Source organism: Ictalurus punctatus, chromosome 2 (assembly GCF_001660625.3).
Source record: "Ictalurus punctatus breed USDA103 chromosome 2, Coco_2.0, whole genome shotgun sequence".
In the NCBI taxonomy this organism is placed as follows: Eukaryota; Metazoa; Chordata; class Actinopteri; order Siluriformes; family Ictaluridae; genus Ictalurus; species Ictalurus punctatus.
The window spans coordinates 12,014,186-12,038,194 of record NC_030417.2 but is presented as its reverse complement, the minus strand read 5'-3'; the positions used below and the strand labels follow the sequence as shown (position 1 = coordinate 12,038,194).

At 40.0% G+C, this 24,009-nt stretch overlaps 1 protein-coding gene across 2 annotated transcripts in view; it reads left to right on the top strand.

Moving 5' to 3' along the window:
* The window catches only part of LOC108275204 (trinucleotide repeat containing adaptor 6A), a 46,641-nt gene extending 24,628 nt beyond the window's left edge, over positions 1-22,013 (top strand). For both annotated transcript variants that reach the window (XM_047151968.2, XM_053687833.1), the window contains 17 exons: positions 2,928-3,104; positions 3,247-3,410; positions 3,728-3,805; positions 4,275-4,323; positions 5,245-5,360; positions 6,215-6,346; positions 6,884-7,021; positions 7,358-7,432; positions 8,494-8,689; positions 8,804-8,941; positions 11,126-11,281; positions 12,109-12,249; positions 14,108-14,215; positions 14,959-15,168; positions 15,901-15,968; positions 16,611-16,750; positions 16,834-22,013. In XM_047151968.2, the coding sequence (XP_047007924.2) occupies positions 2,928-3,104; positions 3,247-3,410; positions 3,728-3,805; positions 4,275-4,323; positions 5,245-5,360; positions 6,215-6,346; positions 6,884-7,021; positions 7,358-7,432; positions 8,494-8,689; positions 8,804-8,941; positions 11,126-11,281; positions 12,109-12,249; positions 14,108-14,215; positions 14,959-15,168; positions 15,901-15,968; positions 16,611-16,750; positions 16,834-17,164 (2,417 nt within the window). In that variant the 3' untranslated portion in view covers positions 17,165-22,013. The remainder of the gene's footprint in view (positions 1-2,927; positions 3,105-3,246; positions 3,411-3,727; positions 3,806-4,274; positions 4,324-5,244; positions 5,361-6,214; positions 6,347-6,883; positions 7,022-7,357; positions 7,433-8,493; positions 8,690-8,803; positions 8,942-11,125; positions 11,282-12,108; positions 12,250-14,107; positions 14,216-14,958; positions 15,169-15,900; positions 15,969-16,610; positions 16,751-16,833) is intronic.
* The last annotated feature ends 1,996 nt before the right edge of the window (positions 22,014-24,009 follow it).

The window sequence follows — 24,009 nt, the reverse complement described above, 5'->3', positions numbered from 1 at the left end:
TCATGCCTTAGGAATTCTCTGCGCACTGTCCTCCCACCTACATGCACTTTCTGTCCTACTTTCCCCCTCCCCCCTTCATCCTTTTCAGTACTCTGGCTAGCTATGCTAGGTTCATATCTTCCTTCCCATGCATAATTGCAGTGTAATGAAATTGTACAACGGTATAGTAAATGGTACAACAGTGTATGAAGAGACCAGACACACTCATGCACACACAACTATAGTTCGCTGTGAAATTACAAAACCAGCCCTATTCCTTTCAGAAGAGGTTGTATGAGGGTTCTTATTTTGGATAGTTTCTCATTGTTCTGTTTGTCTAAAAGAGTCTGCCTGAAGAGCAGCCTACCAGAGTGGGTTTTTTAAATTTATTATTTATGATGATTTTTCCCTACGTTTCCAGGTTCTGGGTGGGCGAAATATTTGTTTATTTATTTATTTATTTATTTATTTATTTATTTATAATGAGAAAGGAAGCTGGCAACCCTTATTGTAATTACAGTCAAAAGTCTGTTCATTTCACCAAATATCGGTGAGATTGAATCAATATATGTGGATTACCTTAGCTTGCGCGCACACACAGGAAGAATAAACATGTTGAAATACTTATGTAATTTTTTTTGAAAATGCAACCAAAGGACATAAAGGAGACAGACAGGGAATTCCTTGATTTATTTCAGCAGCGCCTTAAATATCCCAGCCCCCTTTTTTGAACACTTTCCTTCAGTTCTTTTTTTTTTTTTGATGCTCACAACTGCATTTTGGAACAGCATTTTTAATTTGGAAAAAATGCTTTGACCTGCAGTTTTCATCACAAAAAGACATTGTGTGTGAACGTAGCTTAGCTTTCTTTAGCTACCATGCCACGTTGGGTACTAACGTTAGTTCAGTCGAGATATCTGTATGTAATGTCAACTAACTAGCTTCGCTGGCTAAAGTAATTTAATTCAGTACATGAATATCTATGTAAGTTAGCTAGGTTAGCAATTTCTTTATTTGTAAAATAGGCTACGTTAGTTATCTTTATCTGGTATCGCTAATGTTGACATCAACAAGAATTACTTCCTCACAAAAAAGTTTATATTTAAATAATTCTTTGTTGAGGTGTACTTCATTGCTGGCTTGCACTAGGCTTGGTGTGATGGTCGGTGTTCCTGGTGTTACCAGTGTTGGGGCCGCACACTGATTACATCACTTGCCCACTGCGGCACCACCCCAACCGTCGTTTTGCCTTTTTATAGTAATAAAAATCACTTGGCTCAGTTAGAGAACGGACGCGGCAATTAAACCTGAACGCGTCTGCTCAATTCAGCATGAGCCGAATGAATCAGAGTCGCTGCACAAATCAGCAGGAGGCAGACTCCATTTAGTGAGAGTGAGGCGAGCTGACTGACAAGACGATGGCGGAAGATTTGGTTTCAAAAGTTCTATGTTTAATATAAGCGAGTTTGTCATTGTACTGTTTTGTAGTTGTTGTGTTTTTCCATTAAGAATAACAAACAATCCACCGTTCAAGCAACTGCTGCCCCCGAATTGCCGTTAATTCGAAATCGAAAGTGCAATGCACACTACCGCATGGCCCTGCCCCCTCCGGAGATACCGGTATTACCGGTGTTGGCACATGTCGATTAACCAGTGGGAAATTTCCTCAGTCACATCCCTAGCTTGAACATATCAGATGAAATGTCAAGTTGGCATTTGGAATAATTTCAGTAGTGATCGAGTGTGCGGCGCGGCTGTGTGCATTTCTGTAGCTAACGAGTGGGAGGAGCGGCGGCGTGCGTTTCAGTAGCGAGCGAGTGTGAGGAGCGACAAAAACGTTCAGATCGTTTTTTCAAAACTGATTGTAAGGAGCTAAAAAAAAAATGATCAACAATAGTTGGTTATGTAAAAACAACAAGCCATGGAACCAGGTTTTCTGTCAACATGCACATCAACAAATCCTTAGTATTAAAATGGCTTGCTCCTTGCCAGAGCTATATTTTAACGTGGATAATTTGCTTAGTTATGGCTTACTGATACTGATGGCTACACAGATTTTACTATAGCCATGTTGCTTATTCTTATGCAACTTACAGTTCAATTAACTTCTCAAATCCTGACTGTCCTATCGAGAGCTGTGCATGTGCGTGCGACACGGATTTGTATTACAGCCGCAACTTCTGCTATGAAAGGTCAACATGATGCTTCTCTGGGTGAGCTTAGCTGTACTTGGTGAGAAGCAGGCTAAGGTTACAGTCATATGCTAGCAACTTGAGCAGTGGAGCACACTGAACTGAGCTATTTCTGTCGGAGGAATGCAGGACATGCGCTGAACGGTGAAAGTGCAGGAACCCCAGTGGTCAGATGCAAACTGATCCAATCAGCAGTGCTGGAGAGTAAACATGGCTTACATAAGTGTGTTTATATTGGGGTTGGGGGGGGTTGTTATTGTGCAGGCTTGTGCAGGAGGATTGTGCTGTACACAAACAGAATTCATTACCATGCACAGTTCTGAGATTAAGAGTGATTTCATTAAATGTATGGAGTTCCATCTAATTTTTGGATGTAAGGTCCAGATCTTGAACAGTCGCAAATAAAATAAGCAGTTGCACTGTATCTTTGCTAGTAGTGTAAAGACCACAGTTCAGTTATCCGTCCTTTCAGTCCACACTGCATGTTTTCAGAAGTGTGTCCCTTCTGAGGACACCCTAAGGAGAGCAGCCATTGCAGTGTCATAAGTGTTGTGATCCATCCGTTCAGTCTCACACGAAACTGTAAGTAAGGAAGATTTGTTACTGGAAGTGGTGGCACACCTCTATCAGAGCTTCACTTGTCATTGAGCCGTTTCTGCCCGTGTTAAATGTTTCTTGATGCCCCTTGCACTAGATTGTTCAGCTACTCCCGAGAGTTACTGTACAGTATCTTTGATGTGCCACTTGTTTGTTCAGGTTGGGGAGAGCCGTATGCAGGGCCTCAAAAGGCGGAGTCCTCATCGTGGGCGGAGCCTGCGGTGGACATTGGCACGTCTGCGTGGGGAAAGCCGATGGATTCTGGGTCGAGCTGGGAGGAACCAGGAAGAGAGAAAACGGGGAATGGGTGGAGCTCCCAATCACAGCACAAACCCGGTGAGAATGAGAATAAATCTAATGTATACATTAGAGTACAGTACATGATTGCTTTGAGGAAGATGGAGTGGTGTGTGCTTTCTCGATTGTATGCTTCTTACGGTCATCACTGTGTTTTGTCCTCTCTGTCTTCATGCCGCAGGACCGAAGCCTGTGCAGAGCAGCTGGGATGGTGAGATGGCAATGCCTGCTCCCTCTAATTGGGAGGAGGAGGAGGAGGTGGAGATCGGCATGTGGAATAACAACACACCACAGGAAGTGAATCAGTCAGGAAACTGGTCCTACTCGAAGAAGGTCCCTCCTAAGGTAGCTATACAGGGCTGTGTGCCAGACACTAGTTTCTATTAGCTTGTGATGGACATCGAGAAAGCTTCAGTTCATTGGGATATCCTCACATTTTCAGTCTAATGTCTTCAAGCAGACGTTAAATGCCATCCTGATCATTGTGGACGTGTCCCATACCAAACACCCTATCCACTTTAAAGTCTAGCATTTGGCACTCTTATTTAATTTAGCAGAAAAAGGAGTACAACTTTGAAGAAGTTACCCAACCTATCAGAGTGTGTATGTATTACTCTATTTGAATGCTATTTGTATGAATTTTTTTTTTCTTTTCCTTCCAGATGAACAAAGGCCCCGGGAAGCCTGACGATCCATGGATGAACCAGTTTGTGAAGCAGTTCAACAGCATGAATTTCCCTGTAAGCATGTTTTCTTTTAAAATGCCTGTAAAGTCCCTTTCACTCACCAGACCCTGAGCATTCCAGCAATGCTGGCTAGTTTTGTGCTTCACACATGCAGCTTGTTTTGTCCAGCGCGTTCAGGCACGATGGAAGTCAGGACGTGATGTCCAACATGTGGAAGTGTCGAGCGTATCAGTGTTTTAGCAATGATTATTGCCTTGTTGGCTAATTTGGTCTTTTGCTTGTATAGACAGAATCTCCCAGGTTTCTGCTATAGTGGGTTTCTCAGTCGTTTAGCTTCACAGAAATAAAAGATTTCAGAAGGGCATTTGTTTAACCAAGGTTCTCAACAAAGTGTTGTTGCATAGAAAAAGAAACTAAATACGGCTTTGACGTGAATATATCATTTCTTCTTTCAAATTGTGGTGTTTTCTCATTTGATAACATGAATTAATTCAGTCTGAACTAATGTTTGTGTTATTTGTAGAGGGATTCTGAAGACTCCATGAAGAGCAATAAAATGGACATGCCTGCAGGTACATTTTTAAAAAATTTTTTAACTAAAAATACAATTTTTATGTTCAGCGTAAACATAATTGTAAAATGACAATTTAAACACATGAATTTTAGTTTTTTGTGTAGCATATTTTGTACATTTAAAGTGCAACTTCCTCACACGATATGAACCAAAACTAATTAGTAACAGTGTGTATATGGATAGTTATCTAGCTATCTTTGTATAGTCAAACAAATTAAGCCAAAGTTCCAATAAATGAAGGGCACAGGATTTAACCAGACACCAGCTAAAAGCTGTAACACGGAGAAATATGTATTGAGAGAAGGCATGCTGCTGCTGATTCCTAGAGAAGCGATTACAAATATAAAGTATATTAAAATTTTTAATAAAAACAAGTACAGGAAAGCAAAAACATATACTTGCAAGCAGCAGTCTGTGGGGTCCAAGCACCATTCTTGATTGCTCCCAGTGGCCAATTCTTGCCAAGTCAGAACATTAATTGATGAACATACTATGCGATAAAATGCACCAAATATCCTAGGGCTCGTGTGCAAAAGTAGTTTACAGTGCAGATTAACTTGAGTGGGCTGGGCTGAATGGTCCAAAATGCGTTTTTATGTCTCTTTCAGTATTTATTTATTTATGGCTTGTTTATATATACTTTTTATGCTTTGGCCCTTCTCTCCTTTAAGTTATTTTATTGGTGAAGAAAAAGGGATGGTAATATGATCAGTATGAATTGAATTACAGACTCATTTAAAGATACAGTGTGTATATATAATAGAAGTAAGTGATGGTGATAACGATTGATATTTAAATGATCATTAACTATCAGTTGTATCTGTAATATCAAAGGAATGTTTATGTAAGCAGAAGGCCGAGTCCTTCCTCTTAACAGCAATCACACGATTAAAGCAGTTGACTGCGTTTTTATCTACAGCAATGATGGATAAGAGGATGGATGTGGATAAACACAACGCGAGCATGCCATCAGCCTCACGCCACCCAATCCACAAAGATCCGCCACCCATCGATCGCAATTCGTACATGGAGAAGGTCAGTGAGCTTTTACTGTTAAAACAGCAGTGCTCTTTTTCTCTGCTTCTCCAGACCAGTTTAGTGGCCTCTGTAGCGCCCTCTGCTGTAGGTGATGAGCTTCACCTTAATTTTTTCCTGCTGCTAGACTTGCCTACTCCGGACTAAATTAATCAGTGTGATTTAGACATTTGCTGCTTTTACATTTGTGGGATTTTTACAGAATTGCATATTTTTAAAATTCCATGTTTATTACACTGGGTTAAGTTAACTCGACTTGTTGGTTAAATTATATAAAGCAATATTCAGCTATTTATGAGAATTCTGAGGATTGGGATTTACATACTACAATATTTAATAAGCATGTTATTATGAACATTTAAAAATATGCAGGATTTTGGAACAGATATTTCATTTGGAAGGCAGCGTAAAAGGCGATTTACCAAAATTGAAGGTACTAAATTCAGAATTTGGAAGCATGTTGGGGGGAACTGATCATTTAACGGTCCATGTTCTTTAAACACTAACATGATAACTGCTATCTATCAGCACATCAGCTTGGCACTAACTCTGCTTTCTCTCCTGTGTTGTTGCTGCTTTGCTCTCCCCTTATCTGTGCTGTCTGTGCCTTCCTTCATCTGTTTGCCTTCAGCTCTTGCTGCCCTATGATAACTCGGTAGTGGAAGAACAACAAAATGCACAAACCTTGAGCTTTCCCCCCTCTAACCCTGCTGCAGGCAGGCAGGTGAGTCGCCGCCCGTGCTCAGGCTGAAGTGTAGGAGTTCTGGCCGTCGGCTGGTCCAAGAGAAAGTTCACGGATTTTTGAGGCCGTGTACATTTGGTGTGTTAAGGTTGTGTGGTTTTGTGTTTTGCAGAATGTTAACATTTACGGTGGTGGAAACGCAACAGCACAAGGCCGAAACTCCCAGCAGCCTCCAGCACAACCTCTGAACTCGACTCAGTCCAATTTACGCAACCAAGTGCCTCCTCCACTGCTCCCCTCTCAGGTATCTTCAGAATCTTCTAACCGCAATACTAGGGTTTCTAAATATTGTGAACACCTACTGACCAGTGTATTCAACACCTTTATTATTTTTAAAAAAAATTCCCCCCCCACGGGTACAGCTAGAGACTAACTCAATATTTTACATGCAGTATTTAACCCTTTGTCGTATTCATTTGCATCAGTTTATGTCTAAAGGTTACTGTTTGCTGGATATTTTTGGTTGGTGGGATTTCTCAACACAACAATGAGGGCTTTTTTCTATAAAGCTGCTGTGGTCAGCACCCCACACACTCATGACACTACTATGTCAGTGTCCCTGCCATGCTTGAAATGGTCCACTACTTTAAATAACATGGATCAGTGGTGGTCCCTGTCTATTGATGGATGGGGTAGAGGGGGGCTAACAACAGCAGGCAGTATTTCTACAACTACAAAGTGTTCTGTGAGCCTTATAACAGCCTTACAGCTGATTTTATTTTAAATCCAGAATAGCTTGAATAACTTGCTCTCTATATTTGTATTTTTTCCCCCTCCCAAGGTCCCTCCATCGCTGTTGAAGTATACACCCAATAATACAGGTCTGAATACGATCTTTGGCCCTCAGCAGATGGCTATGCTCAATCAGCTTTCCCAGCTCAACCAGCTCTCTCAGCTCAATCAAATAAATCAGCTGCAGGTAAACCAACCCTCTTCTGTACTGTATAAAGACATTTTTTTTTTAAATCACATGTTTGTGGTGAGCACAGACTCCATTCAGACTTTTTAACATCATTTCAGGTGGAGGAATTCTGTAGCTTTCCTTAAACAAACTGTGAACTAAGAATGAATATCAGATTAAATAATTGGTAGAAAAGATTTTCTTGTTTAACTGGGAGTTTAAAATGCTAATGGTCACACAAACAATGTGTGCCGGTGAAGCCGTTAATACATAGAAGAATGTAGGGTACGTTTTGGTTAAGATATGTATTTGTTTATTCCACTGAGCTCACTTCTGCTCCTCTGCATGTTGCAGCGTCTTCTCATTCAGCAGAAAGCTCAGAATCAGAGGGTCATGACTGGCAACAACCGCCAAGCCCAAGAACAACAGGTGAGAGGGACACTGTTATTCCACACTAGCGATCATTGTTACCAACATCCTCAGACTTCAGACTTCCTCAGCACTCGTGTGTGCAAGTTGGTACACTTTTGCTTCCTTGTAGCCAGGGAACATGACCATGTGTCCCTACACCTTTTGAAAAATGTAAAGTCTAGTTTTCCGTTCATAGACTACATCTTGGAAATGGAAATAATGGCTAAAATGATTCAGGATTTTATTGGACATGCGCAACGAGTGCACTCTGATTCTTACTTGTTTCAGCTTACCTCGTTACACAGACAAAACACTGGGGCACACAGCATGTAGGGCAAATAGTGTCCTGGAATTGTTAGCAAAGCTTTTTGAAATGGCATTAATACTGCATATATGTATTACCTCATTATTTTTATCACCTTGATCTTTTTATATTTTTGAGATTTTATGCCATTTGCATTTGTATGATAAAATGGCATCTTGACTTGGATTTCTTATGTGCCTACATGCACATAACAAGTATTTAAGCCGCCTTAGTTTGTTTGTTTATTGATTTTATAAATGAAAATAGGAAACTGTCTTTAGTTCCTGTTTCTGTCCTCTGCCTCAAATGCCTGAAATCAAAGAACAGCAGCAGCCATGACCACATGCTCGTTCCCTGCCATGGTGAAACTAGGTGCTCATTTATGACCTCGTAAGTTATGTAGTACCAGTTTTCAACAGTAGGTGCTACTTCACTTCAGCGTACAAATTTAATAATAATAATAATACTTAACTGAAAATGTCCTTAGCGAACAGAACAGTTCCTGTGTGTATCGCAAAGTGGTTGGCTAACGTAAACTGATGGCTAATTCTGATTGGTACTTGGGCTGACCAAGACACCTCCTGCTCTCAGTGTAGTCCGGCCAGTTAAAACTTGTGAGACGATAATAAATTCAGAAACCTCTACTGAAAAGCATTGTTCTTTATTTTGCGCTCAATGTTAAAATCATCACAGAAGCTACAATTAATAGTAAGAAGTTAATCATGAAGTGAAGCTTACCAGAGCTTTAATTCATTATCACGATGTTTTCTCGCAGGTCCGTGGCTTTCCTGCAGGTGCCATGGTCCCGCCCCCTCGTCATGTGGATCCTTCCCTGCTGAAGCAACACTCCCCCCCACAGCCTGCCGCACTGCACCAGCCCAAACCATACATGGACAACTTCATCAGCCTGAACACACCTGACCTGCACAAAGAACAACACACACTCAACTCTTTTACCAACTTCCCTTTAGGTGTGTGATCCTGTGCAGACAAGCAGCCTGATTTTAAAAGAATTGCTATGGGTATGCCTGTTATACACTATATTTCACACATGTCCCGACCATCTCTCTTTGTCCTCCTCATAGGCTTGGCCTCAAACTTGAATGTAAACAATCCTGATCTTGGTAGTGTTGGGTTCAAAGAGCCACAGTCCCGTCTGAAGAAGTGGACCGCCATGGACGTTTCCATTAACTCGCCACTCGATCAAAACCCCAGCAAACCTGGTCAGTTGAAACACTCGGCTTTGATAGTAATTTATCTGTTTGTCACTGAATCAGTGATTGAGGATTCTGCATACAGGCATGTTCAGATGGAAAATGCTCAGTTTATCTGCATAGCCTTTCTACCACAATTTACAATGTATTGTTAAATAAACCTTATTCATCACTCACTGGCTTATCAGCTTAGTTGCTAGAAGAGTTAACTCTTACAATCTGTTTAAATGTACTGTGCTGTGTTAGGTAGCTAACACTGGCTAGCTTTTTTTTTTTTCTGATGCTTGAGTAGCATGTCTCTTTTTTTACACACTAGTTTTCTTGACCAAAAAGAACACTGCATACTGTTGTGCTGCTTAGCTGTGAAAGGTCCTACATAAATGACGTTTAACATTGTGATTTATACCAGGGCTGCACAATTAATCGGATATCGATCTCGATTATGATTTTGACTGTCCACGGTTACATGAATATGATCGACTGCGATATTGATGTTTAAAGTTCGTCCTCCGCTGCATATCAAATCATGCGCTTCCTAAATTTAGGAGTAGAGTGGCGCAGGGATGACTTCATTTTGTACGCTAAAACCCGGAAACGAGTTAGCATTTTAGCCCTTCCGGTTCCATCGTCTCAGTCAGTGGGTTTTTTAAATGGGATTTTGGTTAAAAGCCTGAAATAAGGTCTGTGGTGAACACACGCTCAAAATATTTTCACTGTTTATTCTACAAAATAAAATACACCGGTAAAACCCCACTAATGTTTTTTTTTTGTTTTTTTTTTTTAAAAAAAAAAAGCTTTTACGTGTATTGAAAAAGTTGGTTGCTCACGGTCACGTAATGAGGGTTTAGGACTGATGCAAGTGCAGATAAGAGCTTTATTAAAGAGAGGCAGACAAATCTAAAATGTGAGACAATAGCGTGGTCAGAAACAGGCAAAAGGTCAGGCGATTGGCAAATGAGCATAAACAAGAATCAAACAACGAGGTCGAGAACATGATCAAAACTATGAGATGTGAAACTATGAACAAATGCTTAATACACAGAAAACTCACGGAATACTTTGCGTCGAACAAAGAGACACGAGGGGTTTAAATGACAAACGTGATTAAGGGTGAACAGCTGAGACTAATGATGACACATAAGGGAAGAACCAATGACACTGCAGGGGCGGAGACAGGACAGAAATCATGAATGCAAATGTAGAAAGTAAACAAAATCAATGTCACTAAAAGAATGCGCTGTGAGCTCCAGCACTTATGCGAGGGGACATAAAATAAATAATTATAAATAAATCAAGTTTGTAATGATTTTGAATATGATTTTGTGTGGTGAGTATCTCATTACATAATCATTACATAAATCAAGTTTGGAAAAGTTGTCTGAAGCTCGGTGATAGCGTTACAGTTAGCTTTTTATTTCTGGGGATTGTTTTTAGGTTTCAAACTTCATAAAAGTTGTGTTCATTTGTGAAAATTATCTTGATGGACAAAACGTGTTAGTATTGTAAACTTTTGTTGATCACAGAGCTTATTTTTGCAATAATTCAAAAGCCTGTTTGAAAATCGAGGGACAATCGTGTTTTTGTCGAGGGACAAATGCTAACTTCCGGGTTCCAGTACAAAATGATGTCTGCAGGGACACCCTCTCTACTGGGTGATTTGGCTGCGTCTCTACTCCTGTAAACACGGTTATTGCCTTTTCTGCATACGCCTGAATTGCTTTCATTTGAGTGCATATTTTCATTTGGTCGATGGCATTTTTATTTTTACTTATGCTATATTTTGGCTACAATTTTATTGATCTTTTGCTTCTACGAGATGATGCACTTTAAGTATCAGTCTAATTTGATGCAGTGATTTGTACATTAGCAGGAATGTAGCACAACATGGAGGTGAAAGCAGCGGTCTGTTTATTTAAATGTGAAAGTGCAATAAAAATATATTGTCCCTAAAATCAAGAAATAATCGCGATAAATAATCGTGATCTCAACATTGATCAAAAATAATCGTGATTATCATTTTGGCCATAATCGTGCAGCCCTAGTTTATACATATACAGGGGGTGTACAGTATAACGAAACACTCAACTACTGCTCTGGTGCAAGACTCTAGACAAAATACAGACAATGTGTGTATAGACAGATGCTCAAAATAAAAACATGGTAAGTAATTGGCGTTAATGTTGTGTCCCACAGGTGCTATCACCTCTCTGAGGATTGAAGACCCTCCCTTTGGTCCGTATGACTTTATAAGCTCCACTAATTCTCCCATCAGCCCCCCTGGTTCAGTGGGAGATGGCTGGCCCACTCGTGCCAAATCACCTCATGCATCCTCTGTCAACTGGCCACCAGGTTTGGATGCTATCTTGTTTTTCACATTGTCACAATGCTTTTAACTTTTTTTATATATATATTTTATATCTCTCTCTGTATATCTGCCCATACATACATTTTAAACTAGGGCTGCACACTATGGACAGGTTTTCTGGTTTATGTAACAGTAAAATAGTGCATATTTATTTCCTTCAACAACAAAACCACTATTGTGGAAAGTGTGAAACATCAAAACACTGTCAATTTGAGTGGATTTGTCCGTATAATGTTCATTGCCTGATTTTTATACAGCATTTTGCATTAAAATCCATGCCGATAATCATGTTTAATACATGTGCGTAGTATTGAGATTTTAGAAATGAAAGAGATGATCAAAATCTGTTCTGTGAAAACTTTTAACTCTCTTGTATTGTTAAAATTAAATGCAAATTTTAAATGTGTGTTCAATATCTAGATTTTTTGGGTTTAAATGTATGTGAATAGGTGCGTATTTTTTTTTAACGAGAGACTCATTTGTTTATCTAAAAAAAAAAAAAAAAAGAAAGCTTAATACAACTTAAACGTAAAATAGTTGTAACAATGTATACAATTTATTGGTGAAGTTTCACGATAATATCTACATATAAAAAATTTTCACCTGCAGCCTTGAAACTGCATTTAGAAGTGCAATTTATTTGAAGTTACTTTAAAATTATTTTGAGCCACCACTTCTTAGTACAGAAAGATGGATAAACAAAAATCTATTGTAACCATGCAGATTCATGGGCAGATGGTTGGATAAATATGAAGGTATTCAGAAATCTTAATAGCAGTGACGAGTGTATAATGATCGTACGTTTTTGTAGAGTTTCGTCCCGGTGAGCCATGGAAAGGTTACCCGAACATCGACCCCGAGACTGACCCGTTCGTCACTCCTGGCAGTGTGATTAACAACCTCTCTATTAACACAGTGCGGGATGTTGATCACCTCAGGGACAGGAACATTGGTAAGCACGAACATTAGCTGGACCTGTAAATGCGAGGGGGAAAAAAAAAAAGTTATGTTTGATAAACTGCCTTACTACTTTGGACTTTAAACATAAGGCTTAAGTACTGGAATTACATTGCATTACTTTTGCCCAGTTTCCTTGGCACTTTACTATTACAGAACCATAGCACCCTGCAGCTCTAACAATCTAACAGTCTCATCTGATTTCCCACTGAAGCTAAGCAGGGTTGAGCCTGGCCAGTACCTGGATGGGAGACCTCCTGGGGAAAACTAAATGCTGGAAGTGGTATTAATGAGGCCAGTAGGGGGTGCTCACCCTGTGGTCTGTGTTGGGCCTAATACCCTAGTATAGTTACAGGGGCACTATACTGTGTTTTTGTTTGTTTTTTTTAAAACAGCACCGTCTTTCGAATGAGAGGTTAATATGAGGTCCTGACTCTCTGTGGTCATTAAAAATCACTGTACACTTATTATAAAAGAGTAGGGCTATATTTACAAAATTCCCCCAATGACCCTTCTCCATCATGGCCCCCTAATAATCCCCATCTCTGCCTACATCACTCTCTCCTCTCCACTAATAGCTGGTGTGTGGTGGGCGTTCTAGTGCACTGTGGCTTATGTCCCATCATTCATGTGGCTGCTACACGTTGGTGGTGGTTGATTAGATCCCCTTCCCCATACAATGTAAAGCGCTTTGAGTGTCTAGAAAAGCACTATGTATGTATGTATGATTTACAGTAGGACAGTGGGACCTTTCACCACAATAACCTTCATGAAACTTCCTCTGTAGCGGTTGATCAGACTTGCATGAGCAACCCTCTTCAAATCGTACTGCTGCGTGTTCCAAAACACAATTGTCCTCTTTTCAAACAATTTCAGTTTCAGGTGACTGCTGCCCCGATTTATTTATTTATTTTTCCTCTGCAAAAATTCTTGTTAAAGTTATTATTTTCCTCAATGAGGGAAGTTCATTCCCTGGGGCAACATACAGCCCCAGACCATGATTCACGCTCCACTGTGCTTTATAGTTGGGAAGAAGTTTTGATGTTTGCCTGCAGTGCCCTTTTCTTTTACACACATTGTTGTGCAATTCTTCCAAGAACATGTCCCATTCTGTCCACAAAACAAGCATATGTGTTGTGGAAAAAGTGCAACACTTTGCAAATGTGAGCTGTGTAACATATGTTTGGGGCTTTGCTTTGTTTAATTATTTATTTCTTTTTATAAGGCAAGTGGTTTAGTTTGTCTTTTTCCTCCATTAAGATTCGTGTTCAGTGTCTTTCAGTGGGCACAGAGATTTTAATAATTTCTAGAGATTTTTGCAACTCTTGTAGTTTTGCCCTTGCCCCTTTTCACCTCTTTGAGCACTACATTAAGCTCTCGATGCTCAGCAGTAGTATTGAATCTCCTTCAATTATAGGGAATTTGTGTATTAATTACAGGACGATGAACACCCACGTCTTTTAGAAATGCTATTGCAGCCTTTTTTTTCCCCCTAGCTTCATACATATGTCTAATTCTGCTTATAAGATTCCCTGAAATGTCTGTTTGGGGCATGATGAACATGAATATCTTTCTTGAGAAAAGCAGATGTACACATTTTATAGGTCACAAGCACCTCAGAAACCCCACTCCTCTCAATTATAATGCTTGACGCTACCATTTGGAAATGTGAATGTCTGTGTATTCCGCATTGATGAGAACCATTACAGTCTGTCTGTACTTAGGACTGTAATGGACTAGGATGCAGATCCAAATTTATGAGCAATTCTCAATAGTTTAGACTTTTTTGTGTGTGTGTGTGTAAGTTCATCCACATCCACAATGCCTTAACACATTTTATATCTTTTAAACAGGGCCATCCTCATCACTAAACACCACGCTGCCTTCCAACAGTGCCTGGACATCCATTCGTGCCTCCAACCACAGCAGTTCCCTCAGCAGTACAGCACAAAGCACTTCAGGTATGACGAGTGTGTTGTTTTTACAAGCATTCTATTTTATCATTCAGATGCCAAGACATCACGCTGCTTAGCAACACCAAGAGATGTATGAATCCGTTGGCATGCTACGATTAAACAGCCATGAATGGTTTTGTTTTGTGAAAGTCGATAAGGAGCATAGGGGGTTTATTTTCCCTTTTCTCTGATTTGAGTCTAGAGAAATCCTGGTTATCACTCTATTGGTTACATAAGGAACATACTTATCCATCTGATGGTCTAATCTGCTTGACGCGCGTATCCGGCCTAATTATTTGCTCACCCCTGACTATTATTAAAAACTAGTTTGTAATGATGTAGTAATTGTGTCCTTATTCGTGGGGTATTATTTGGTAATTGTGCTAGCATCTCAGCCATGATGCTTTGTAATTCAGTTTTCATAACATGGCTTATTGTGCTAATAACACAGCTGAGCGGTGGTTTACTTTATATTGTGGGGGGATAGTGTAGAAATACTAGGTGTCACTGTTGCTTATCAGATTAGCTATATATTCTATGCTTTTTAATGCCATGGACATTTTATGGAAGAGAGAGTTACAGCGCCACCTAGTATCTCCTTGACCCTTTAATCCCCGATGTACAGGGTGAATATTAATAGCGTTCATTTTTAATGCAAAATGTCCAATAAAAGGGGTTATGGAAATGGTTTGAAATTATGTCCGTGTCATGATTTGCTTCTGTTGTTCTGTCTTTGTTTCTTCATGCAGCCAGAAACAGCGACTCTAAATGGTCTCCTGGTTCAGTGTCTAACTCTTCTTTAGCTCATGAGCTGTGGAAGGTTCCTCTGTCATCTAAAGGCGTCTCAGCTCCGTCCCGTCCCCCGCCCGGCCTCACCGGGCAGAAACAGCCCTCCTCCTGGGGCAATGGCTCTCTGAGACTTGGTGCCTGGGGCAGTTCTGAACCCAGATACACCCCAGGTCAGTAGAACACACACTTCATGCTTGATACTATATGTGAGCAAGTTCAATATTCATTTACTGTCCTGGAGGCTCAATATGTGTGAGCATATACAGGTTGTGATCATGCTGACGCGCTTGATTGATTTTCCCCAGCAACCAATAATATTCGAATACACCTCAAGCAGAATCTAAACAGACTCAAACAGTGGCTTTGGAAACTGGCTAAACAATGCAGCTGGGTGTTTTACCTTCCTCACTTCCTTAGAATTCCTCACTGCCATATTGCCCATTTCAGCTAATGCGTCCTAAATAAATGCAAGCTGTTGATGGAGCTTTTTTTTTCCCCTTCATGAGAAATAAGTTAACAGTGGTGCTGTAACTCTGGTTAATGTATAACCAGGAAGCCGGTAACCCTGGTCAATAAATATAAAGTTCATTAATATTATACGAATCGCCACTCTTTCTTTTTTTTATCAGTGGTTTGCTCCAGTACCGTGACTTAAACACTGCTGTACGGAGCACCAAGATCAAACCATATTCTTACCAACAAAAGAAACTTGTACGAATTGTTCTAAAACACCGTTTGTTTTATGGTCACTTTAAACAATGCGTTATTAATTGTTCATAGAATTATTTAATATTTGTTCATTACGTTGTCAAATAATAATGATTGGTGGTTTAAAGGTCGTCCCCCCCCCCCCAAACCCCAAACCATGCATTTATCAATGTGTGAATGTTTTCCTCGCACAGGGTCCAGCTGGGGTGAAAGCAGCTCAGGGAGAACCAACTGGCTTGTTCTCAAAAATCTCACACCTCAGGTAGGGCTTCCTTTCTTGCTTTTCATTGTGTAAGGGATAAAACACTCGTGGGCGTGTTATTATAGGAAAATAATCAGCGATGTTTTACAAACCGTACTTCCTGAAGTGTTTTTATTTTTTATTTTATTTAAATTAAAGTACGACACACCCTACATTTTATCGGTTTATAGTTTGCATTTAATCTTGTTGAACATCCACAAAACAAGTTAGAAATCACTGACACTGGTGATTGCTTCAAATAAATGTCATTACTCACATTTCTGTGAGTAACCACAAATCTGTTCATGTGGAGTGCCCTTTATGCAAGTCCCTGTGGAAGTTGTTGCTATGGAAACAATGGTTTAGAACAAGCGCATCAGTTGTAGCTGCCGCTGTTGTCAGGTCTGCTGTTATAGAACGTTAATCAACACCTTTTGACCAATCTAAATTCAGCAGCACTGTGGAATAATTGCCATATCCAATAAGCATCATGATGTTCCTGTGAAGGCTTTTGTATAATGTGGTCACTCCCAGCCTGTTTCATGCTGCATAGAATTTCTAAAGGTTTAAGCGTTGAACAGGAAAGAGCTAAAATTGTTACCATGATTAGACCCGTGTGTGTGTGAGAGAGAATTTGTTCTGACCCGCGTGCATATGTTGCAGATTGATGGCTCCACCCTGCGTACTCTGTGCATGCAGCATGGTCCACTCATCACATTCCACCTGAACCTGCCACATGGAAATGCTCTCGTCTGCTACAGCTCGAAGGAGGAGGCGTCAAAGGCTCAGAAATCACTGCACATGTAAGTATAGCTTAGTTTTCATTCATTTAATTCTTCTGATTTACTGCTTGAGCACACTGTGACTCGCTTGCATTTTCGCTCAGGTGCGTGTTGGGGAACACTACTATCCTGGCTGACTTTGCAAGTGAGGAGGAGATAAATCGTTTTTTTGCACAAGGCCAGTCGATGTGCGTATCTGCAGGCTGGCAGGCGCTAGCGTCCTCTCAAAGCCGGCTCTCGTCAGACGCCTTTTCCAGCGGCAGCAGTGGGGGTGAGCTGCACTCGTCCTCCTCTCTGTGGGGGGCACCGAGCTACTCCAGCAGCCTGTGGGGATCCAGCACCTGCCCTGAGGGGAGCAGTCGGCTCAGCAGTCCCTCCCCCATTGCCTCCTTCCTGCCAGTGGATCACATGACAGGAAGTGGCGACTCCATGTAATGCATCAAAACACAACAGAAAAACAAACCCTGTGACCTCAGCGTGGCATAGCTCATCCGAATCATGACTATATAGATTCTTTATGGAGAAAAAAAAAAATCTAAAGGCACTAGTTTCTTCACTTACAAGCATAATAATATTAATCATAATAAGGCGGGGTCAACCTGTGGAAGTAAGTTACGACTTTTTCTCTCTTTTGTTTTTTCCTTTTTTTTTTCTTCTCTGCACATATGTCCACTTTGTTTTAGCCCAAAAACAAAAACATATCAGTGTGAATACTTGAATCATGCAGGCCAATACGATAATGTGAAAGGATGCGTTTTAAACCTTCCAGGTCGTGCTCTTCATGCAGACATACAGGAAAAACTAAATCTTTCAGCTTATTCATGTTTATCAGAATTCCAGTTCTTTTATTTTTAATTTTTTTTTATGTGTGTTTGTTTGCTGACAATGTTTAAGCCTTTTTTTTTTTTTTTTTTTTTTTTTTTTTTTTTTTTAACTTTGCACTGAATGTGGTTTTTCTCAGTATATAACTCTGCAATATCGAGGGAGCCGACAGTTCCAGTGTAGATGTTTACTCAAGGATGTTCTTAAAATGCGTCTGTGTGTGTGTTTGCGAGAGTGTGTGTGTATGCGTGCGTGTGCATGTATGTGTGCGCTCTACTATGCCTTGACGTACGCCTACCTTATCGTGGTATTGTGGAGTCCGAGATCAAGATAAGATGCTGACCTTTAGGATTACCTGATGGTGATATTACACGTTAAATGAGTATTGCACCGATTTATCTTTCTTTTTTTGTGTGTGTGTGTGTGTTTTAAAAGAAAACTAAAGAATTTAGCATTCTGCAGTCTAAAGAAACTGTAGCCACAGCTGTGACTCGCAAAAAAAAAAACAAAAAAAAAAAACAGCACTTTGAGGATAGGCTTTCGATTACTTTGGTCTTTTTGGAGGCGCCACATCGGGTTCCTCTTGTTTACAGACTTTCGAGGGGGGAAACGTACGCTCATTCTTCCTTCATTTTAAATGAGAAACAAAAATGCACAAAAACCTTTAAAAAAAAAATTATAAAATGAAGAGAAAAAAATAAATAAAAATATATATAAAATAAATAAAAGTTGAGAAAAAAAAAAACCTACAGAAACCGTTGTGGATGAAGACGATGCGGTGTATCTCTGGGAAATACTGATCAGTGTTCGGCCATGCCGTCGGTTATTTGATGTATTCCTGTCGTCTGCTCAATAACCAGCATGGTTCTCAGGAAATATAGCCAGTTTTTCCCCTCAAATAAAAACTCCTAATTGTAGGAAAAATCAACTTTTAGCACTGAAACGACTACTTGGAGCTGAGTGCGTTTATTTCTCTGCCAAATACCTGCTTTAAGCTGGAGACATTCTACACACCGCGCTCATCACCTGCCCCACTCACTTCCTAATCTCTAACCAGAAGTTCTACTACTCTTTTATTTTTGCTCATCTTCTCTTCTTATTGCTCTTTTGATTTGTTTGGTCTTCGCGCCCCCCCCACACACTGTGGTATTGAATCCCGAACCCCCCCACCCCCTCGCTTTAATCTTCTAATCCTCCTTTACTTCTTTTGATTTTAATTCCTTCATTTTCCCCCCTACACCTTTACTCGTATTCTACCGTTTTTTTTTGTTTGTTTGTTTGTTTTTTTCCACCCCTTATTGTCTCATTGTTCTTCTCCCCCTCAGTGTTCGAGTGTGGTTTAAAAGGAAAGAAAAAGCAGAAACTATGCATTTCCTGTAGCTCTGTGACGGAATTGCTTTTTCTTTATTTAAGCTGAAGTTTTCCCAAAAGGCATTTTGAAAAGCTGGTTGTAGATTAGCCTTCATTTTTCAGCATTGCCACAGAGGGGGCAGTGTTAGTTGAACTTTTAACGTCATCTGCATTTCATTAAACGTGTTTTTTGGGGTTTTTGTTTTTGTCGTTTTCCCGAAGATGATGCAACACCGTGGCTTTTTAACTGTTTACAAATCGAGTATGATTGTAACGTGTACAGGTCTCTGAAGTTCTTTTACAATATGGATCAATCTGGCTGCTCATGTCATTACTCTTATCATTATCACTATTATTATTATTATTATTATTATTATTATTATTATTATTGTGTGTTCCCTTTGGTTTCTCAGCGCTGGTGTGTGTCTGTGTGTGGACAGCTGGAGCCTCTGATTGTGCCCTCAGAGGGGAATGTAACCTAAACACACGCGTTACTCATGTACATAACCATATAGCGCGTTGTTGATGCACAGAGATGTCAGCATTAGGCGAAGCCATGGACCTTAATGTGTGTGTAAGCTGTTTCTGCTCCCCATTGCGTGTATGTGTGCTTGAGAGAGAGAGAGATCCATGTTTAAACCCGTGAGTATTAGCCTTTATTTTGCGACTGTATGCTGCGTGTGCCAGTATTGAAACTTTTTAATAACCGCTTTACCAAATCGACTTTAATCAAAAGCTTCTGCGCTGAATGATTCCACGTTTCCATTTAAAAAAAAAAAAAAATTATAAAGTCAACAAAATGCCTTGCGATTGCACTTGGTGTGTTCAGTCACTGATTTAAAGTGTTTGATAACACAGAGTGTAGCTGTGGAGAGTGAGAGGAGGATTATACTCTGTGTGCGTGTATGTGTCCATTTACATTCTAACTGTGCCCTCCTATAAACACACTTACTTTGTGTGCTCCGTGTGTGTGTGTGTGTCCAGTCCCTGGGGATACTGTTCCCCTTCACACACGCACACTTCCTTGATGTGTGGTGCTCCAAACCTGTGTGTGTGTGCATGCAGCTGTCCGTTACACATCACCCAAGTGTCCATGACTACAGTACTCTTATTTAGCGTTTGCAATGTGTGTGTGTGTTTGGTTGAGGGGAAAATGCTCAACAAAGAACACGCATCTGCCTAGGGAGGAATTTTCTGTGTTTTCTCTTATAATAATGCAGACTTGATGATTGAGTGTTGGTGCTGGTTTGTTCAGTGTGTGCATTTGTGTTTCACTTCCTCTTCATGTTCATGTATTGTTCAGTCTGTCAGACTCTGTGCAGTGTTACTTCCACTTCACATGTCCATTTCTGAGTTTGTGCTTTGTTTTGTGCACGCGTGTGGTTTCTGCCCATCTCGTCTTCACTGTACATGTGAATGAACAACCACGGATCTTCCTGGACTCCCCGTCCTAGTACACACACACACACACACACACACACACACACTTCCTTTTAATGTGTATTGTTCCTGTGTGTGTTTCGCCACGGTCTCCGTTACACTCATTACACTCTAACTACATGCGTCCATTACTACACTGCTGTTTATCCGCCTAGTATATTTTTGTGTGCGTTAACATGGGGAAAAAAATCCTCTCTGAGCTTTAACAATGGTTCTGATTTGCGCTCGTTTAAACCCTTCAACTTGTTGACTGAAATAGAAGGGGGGGCGGGGGGGGCTTTAGCCACTGAGTTTCTTTCATTTTCATTTTGTCCTCTTGTATATGTGATGTTTATGTATGAACAAGAAAACAGTTCTGTAATCCACTGTCATGCCAAATCTAGGGAGAGAGTGCAGGAGGAAAGGGAGTACTCTTTAAAATCTGGAGTGTGTGTGTGTGTGTGTGTTTATGCTAACTGGATGGCAACGTACAATCCCCATAATGCATAATGGCAGCCGGGTAAAGGGGGGTGGGAAGGGGTGTAATCTGGCATAGACATTCTACTTTTGTACTGAATGATTTTGTTTCTAATTGATCCTGTGAGCGAATCATCGCAGTGTGTGTGTGGTGGTTATTTTTTTTTTTCCTTCTTTTTTTAAAAAATATCGTTCCTACTGTTTGCAATTTTCGACTTTAAACTGTGAGAGCGTCTCGCCATCGGTTGTTGTCGTTCCGATTCTCGATTGACAAAACCCTAAAAGCTTTAGAAAAAAAACCAGCACAAAGAGGCCGAACGAGAAACTCTTCCACCCTGGAGAACATTCGGAGAACGTCTATGCAGCGAAGGACGAGGCTTCCATTAAAATAATCTGTGTTTATTCTTAATAATAAATAAAATATAATGATCCCAAGTGGAATTTAAGGCTTTTCTTTTTAAATGAATAAAATCCTTCAAACGCACGTGCCATGACTGACATCCATTTTTTTTGTGTTTTCTTCTCCAAAAATCAAGCGGGCCAGTTGTAGCAGACTTTGGAGCATTATTAGTGTTATTGTTACTGTTAAATATTAATTCAGCGACTTCATGACACTCCTCAGCAGCAAAAATGTAAAAATGTACAAAAAAAAAAAGTTTTTAAACTGAAAATACACCATTCTGGTTTTATGCTCACACAATGCGCGCATCCTCGATATGCACACTGCTTCGCTAGGACTGTTTTGAAAAATACAAAGATTTAAAAGCGTCGCAGAAATGACATGAGTGAGCAGGAGGTCTCCTCAGCTTTCCTGCAGTCGTCTTTAGCGTCAATGTGTTTTAGTTTGGGGGAAACTGCACTTTTTGAAGGACAATCCTTATTTGTAACGGTCATTATTAACAATATTTAGTCAATGAATAATAACAAGAACACAAGGTAGAGACTCTTGTAGTGATGAATGTTTCCTCTATAATGCTGTTTTTATTTTCTCTTTGTTGCTTGGTTTTTGATTTTAGTGCCCGGTTTAAGTGGAATAAATCTGTAGAGTAGGTTTTTAGCTTTCTTTTTTTTTTTCTTTTTTTTTTCTTTTTTTTGTTGTTGCCTCTACTTGTAGACTGATTAACTGTTTGTAATGTTCTGATCTTAATATCAGAATACAAAGCTGTATAAACCCGGGTACAACCCGCAATAAATAAATAAAAAGTCTAACATGGAATGGTGTCTCACTTTTCTTTGCATTTCGAAACACTGATCGAATTCTGTTTTTAGACATGTTTCTTTCCCTAATCAGTGGTTGAATCTCATGTTGATGCAGCAGTAAATGGTTTCTTTTACTGAATTATTAGATTAAAATCAAAATCTGTCCTGACAAGCAGCCACAGAATCACGTACACACAACAAGCTAACAAATCAGCTGGAATTGATGGTTAATACACCGTTAATACAAAAGAATTGAGAGGCCGGTTCTTGTCACAGGTAACAGCTTACAGGAACCAACACTGTCTAACCAGAACACTCGCATTCAATTAACTAGTTACATGACCATTTGCATGGTGTCACGAATAGGACCACCGGCTGGAGCGCGAGATGGAAGCAAGTGCAGGTTAGGTAGTTAATACAAGAAGTACAGGTCCAAATGATCAGGCAGAAATCGATAAACAAGGACAGGCAGAGGTCAGGTGATCAGGCAAACAGTCCAAACAATGCAAGGCAAAAAGACGAGGCAGAAAACAAGAACAAAGTCAAAATCGGAAGGTATCAAGGCTTGATAACGGCAGAAACAAAATGTAACTTGGCATATACTTTGCAAAGAGTGAATGCATAGAAGGTCCTTTTAAACTGTGGTACTGATTGTGCTATGAATTGGATGCAGGTGTGCTTGATTAGACTGAAGGTGAGTGTTCTGGGAATTGTGGTCCATGGCGGCCATGTTTGTAGGCCGCAGTGCATGATGGGAAGTGTAGTCGCTAGTTTGCTGTGGTATGACACATGGATTGTAATCTCATTTAGTTTGCAATCAGCATTGTCCTTAAATGTACACATCATCTTTGTGCAAAGTGAGGAAAATTGAAATAGATTTAAAACAAAAAAATCCTGCAAGGACCCTCATGTCATCTAACGGCCTGGTTGATGCTAGGTGTACGTCTATATTGTGATGAGGGATCAAGTGACACGGATTGGAGGAATTACAAATGTAAGTTGCTGAAAAAATAATCAAGTGTAAAGTAAAATTGCAAATAAGTTTAAGTCCAAAAGCAGTGACCTGGGCACTCGATGGACACACAAATACAGATTTTAATCCATCTGCTGCTCCCCTCGATCAGTCAATACAAAAACCACCACTGATTTAGATATTTGGGTAATGGACTATTCTCTACAGCAGACACTGATATGACCATGTGTGGTGGACCAGAAGGTTTTCACACATGTATACCTACTGGACACTTTTAGACACACCAGCTTGTTGGTCAACCTTGTAGACTTTTAAACTATAGTTCACCTTTTTTTCATGCATTTTATTGTTCTACACCCATTGGTTCCAGGTTCTGACCACAGCACTGCTGTTGGCAAAAAAAATTGTTATAGTTTGTTCTTAACCCAGTCATGATGGTATGAATACCCATTAAGTTTCATATACACTGCATTCCATGTTATATTGGCTTTCTAGCAGAGTAACACTGTTAGAAAGAATATCAGCTGTCATATATGAAAAGAAGTATTTTATTCTTCCCCTTTATGTATACACCAATCAGCCATACAGTGAGGGAAAAAAGTATTTGATCCCCTGCTGATTTTGTATGTTTGCCCACTGACAAAGAAATGATCATTCTATAATTTTAATGGTAGTTGTATTTGAACAGTGAGAGACAGAATAACAACAAAAATATCCAGAAAAACGCACGTCAAAAATGTTATAAATTGATTTGCATTTTAATGAGGGAAATAAGTATTTGACCCCTCTGCAAAACATGACTTAGTACTTGGTTTAAAAACCCTTGTTGGCAATCACAGAGGTCAGACGTTTCTTGTAGTTGGCCACCAGGTTTGCACACATCTCAGGAGGGATTTTGTCCCACTCCTCTTTGCAGATCTTCTCCAAATCATTAAGGTTTCGAGGCTGACATTTGGCAACTCGAACCTTCAGCTCTCTCCACAGATTTTCTATGGGATTTAGGTCTGGAGACTGTCTAGGTCACTCCAGGACCTTAATG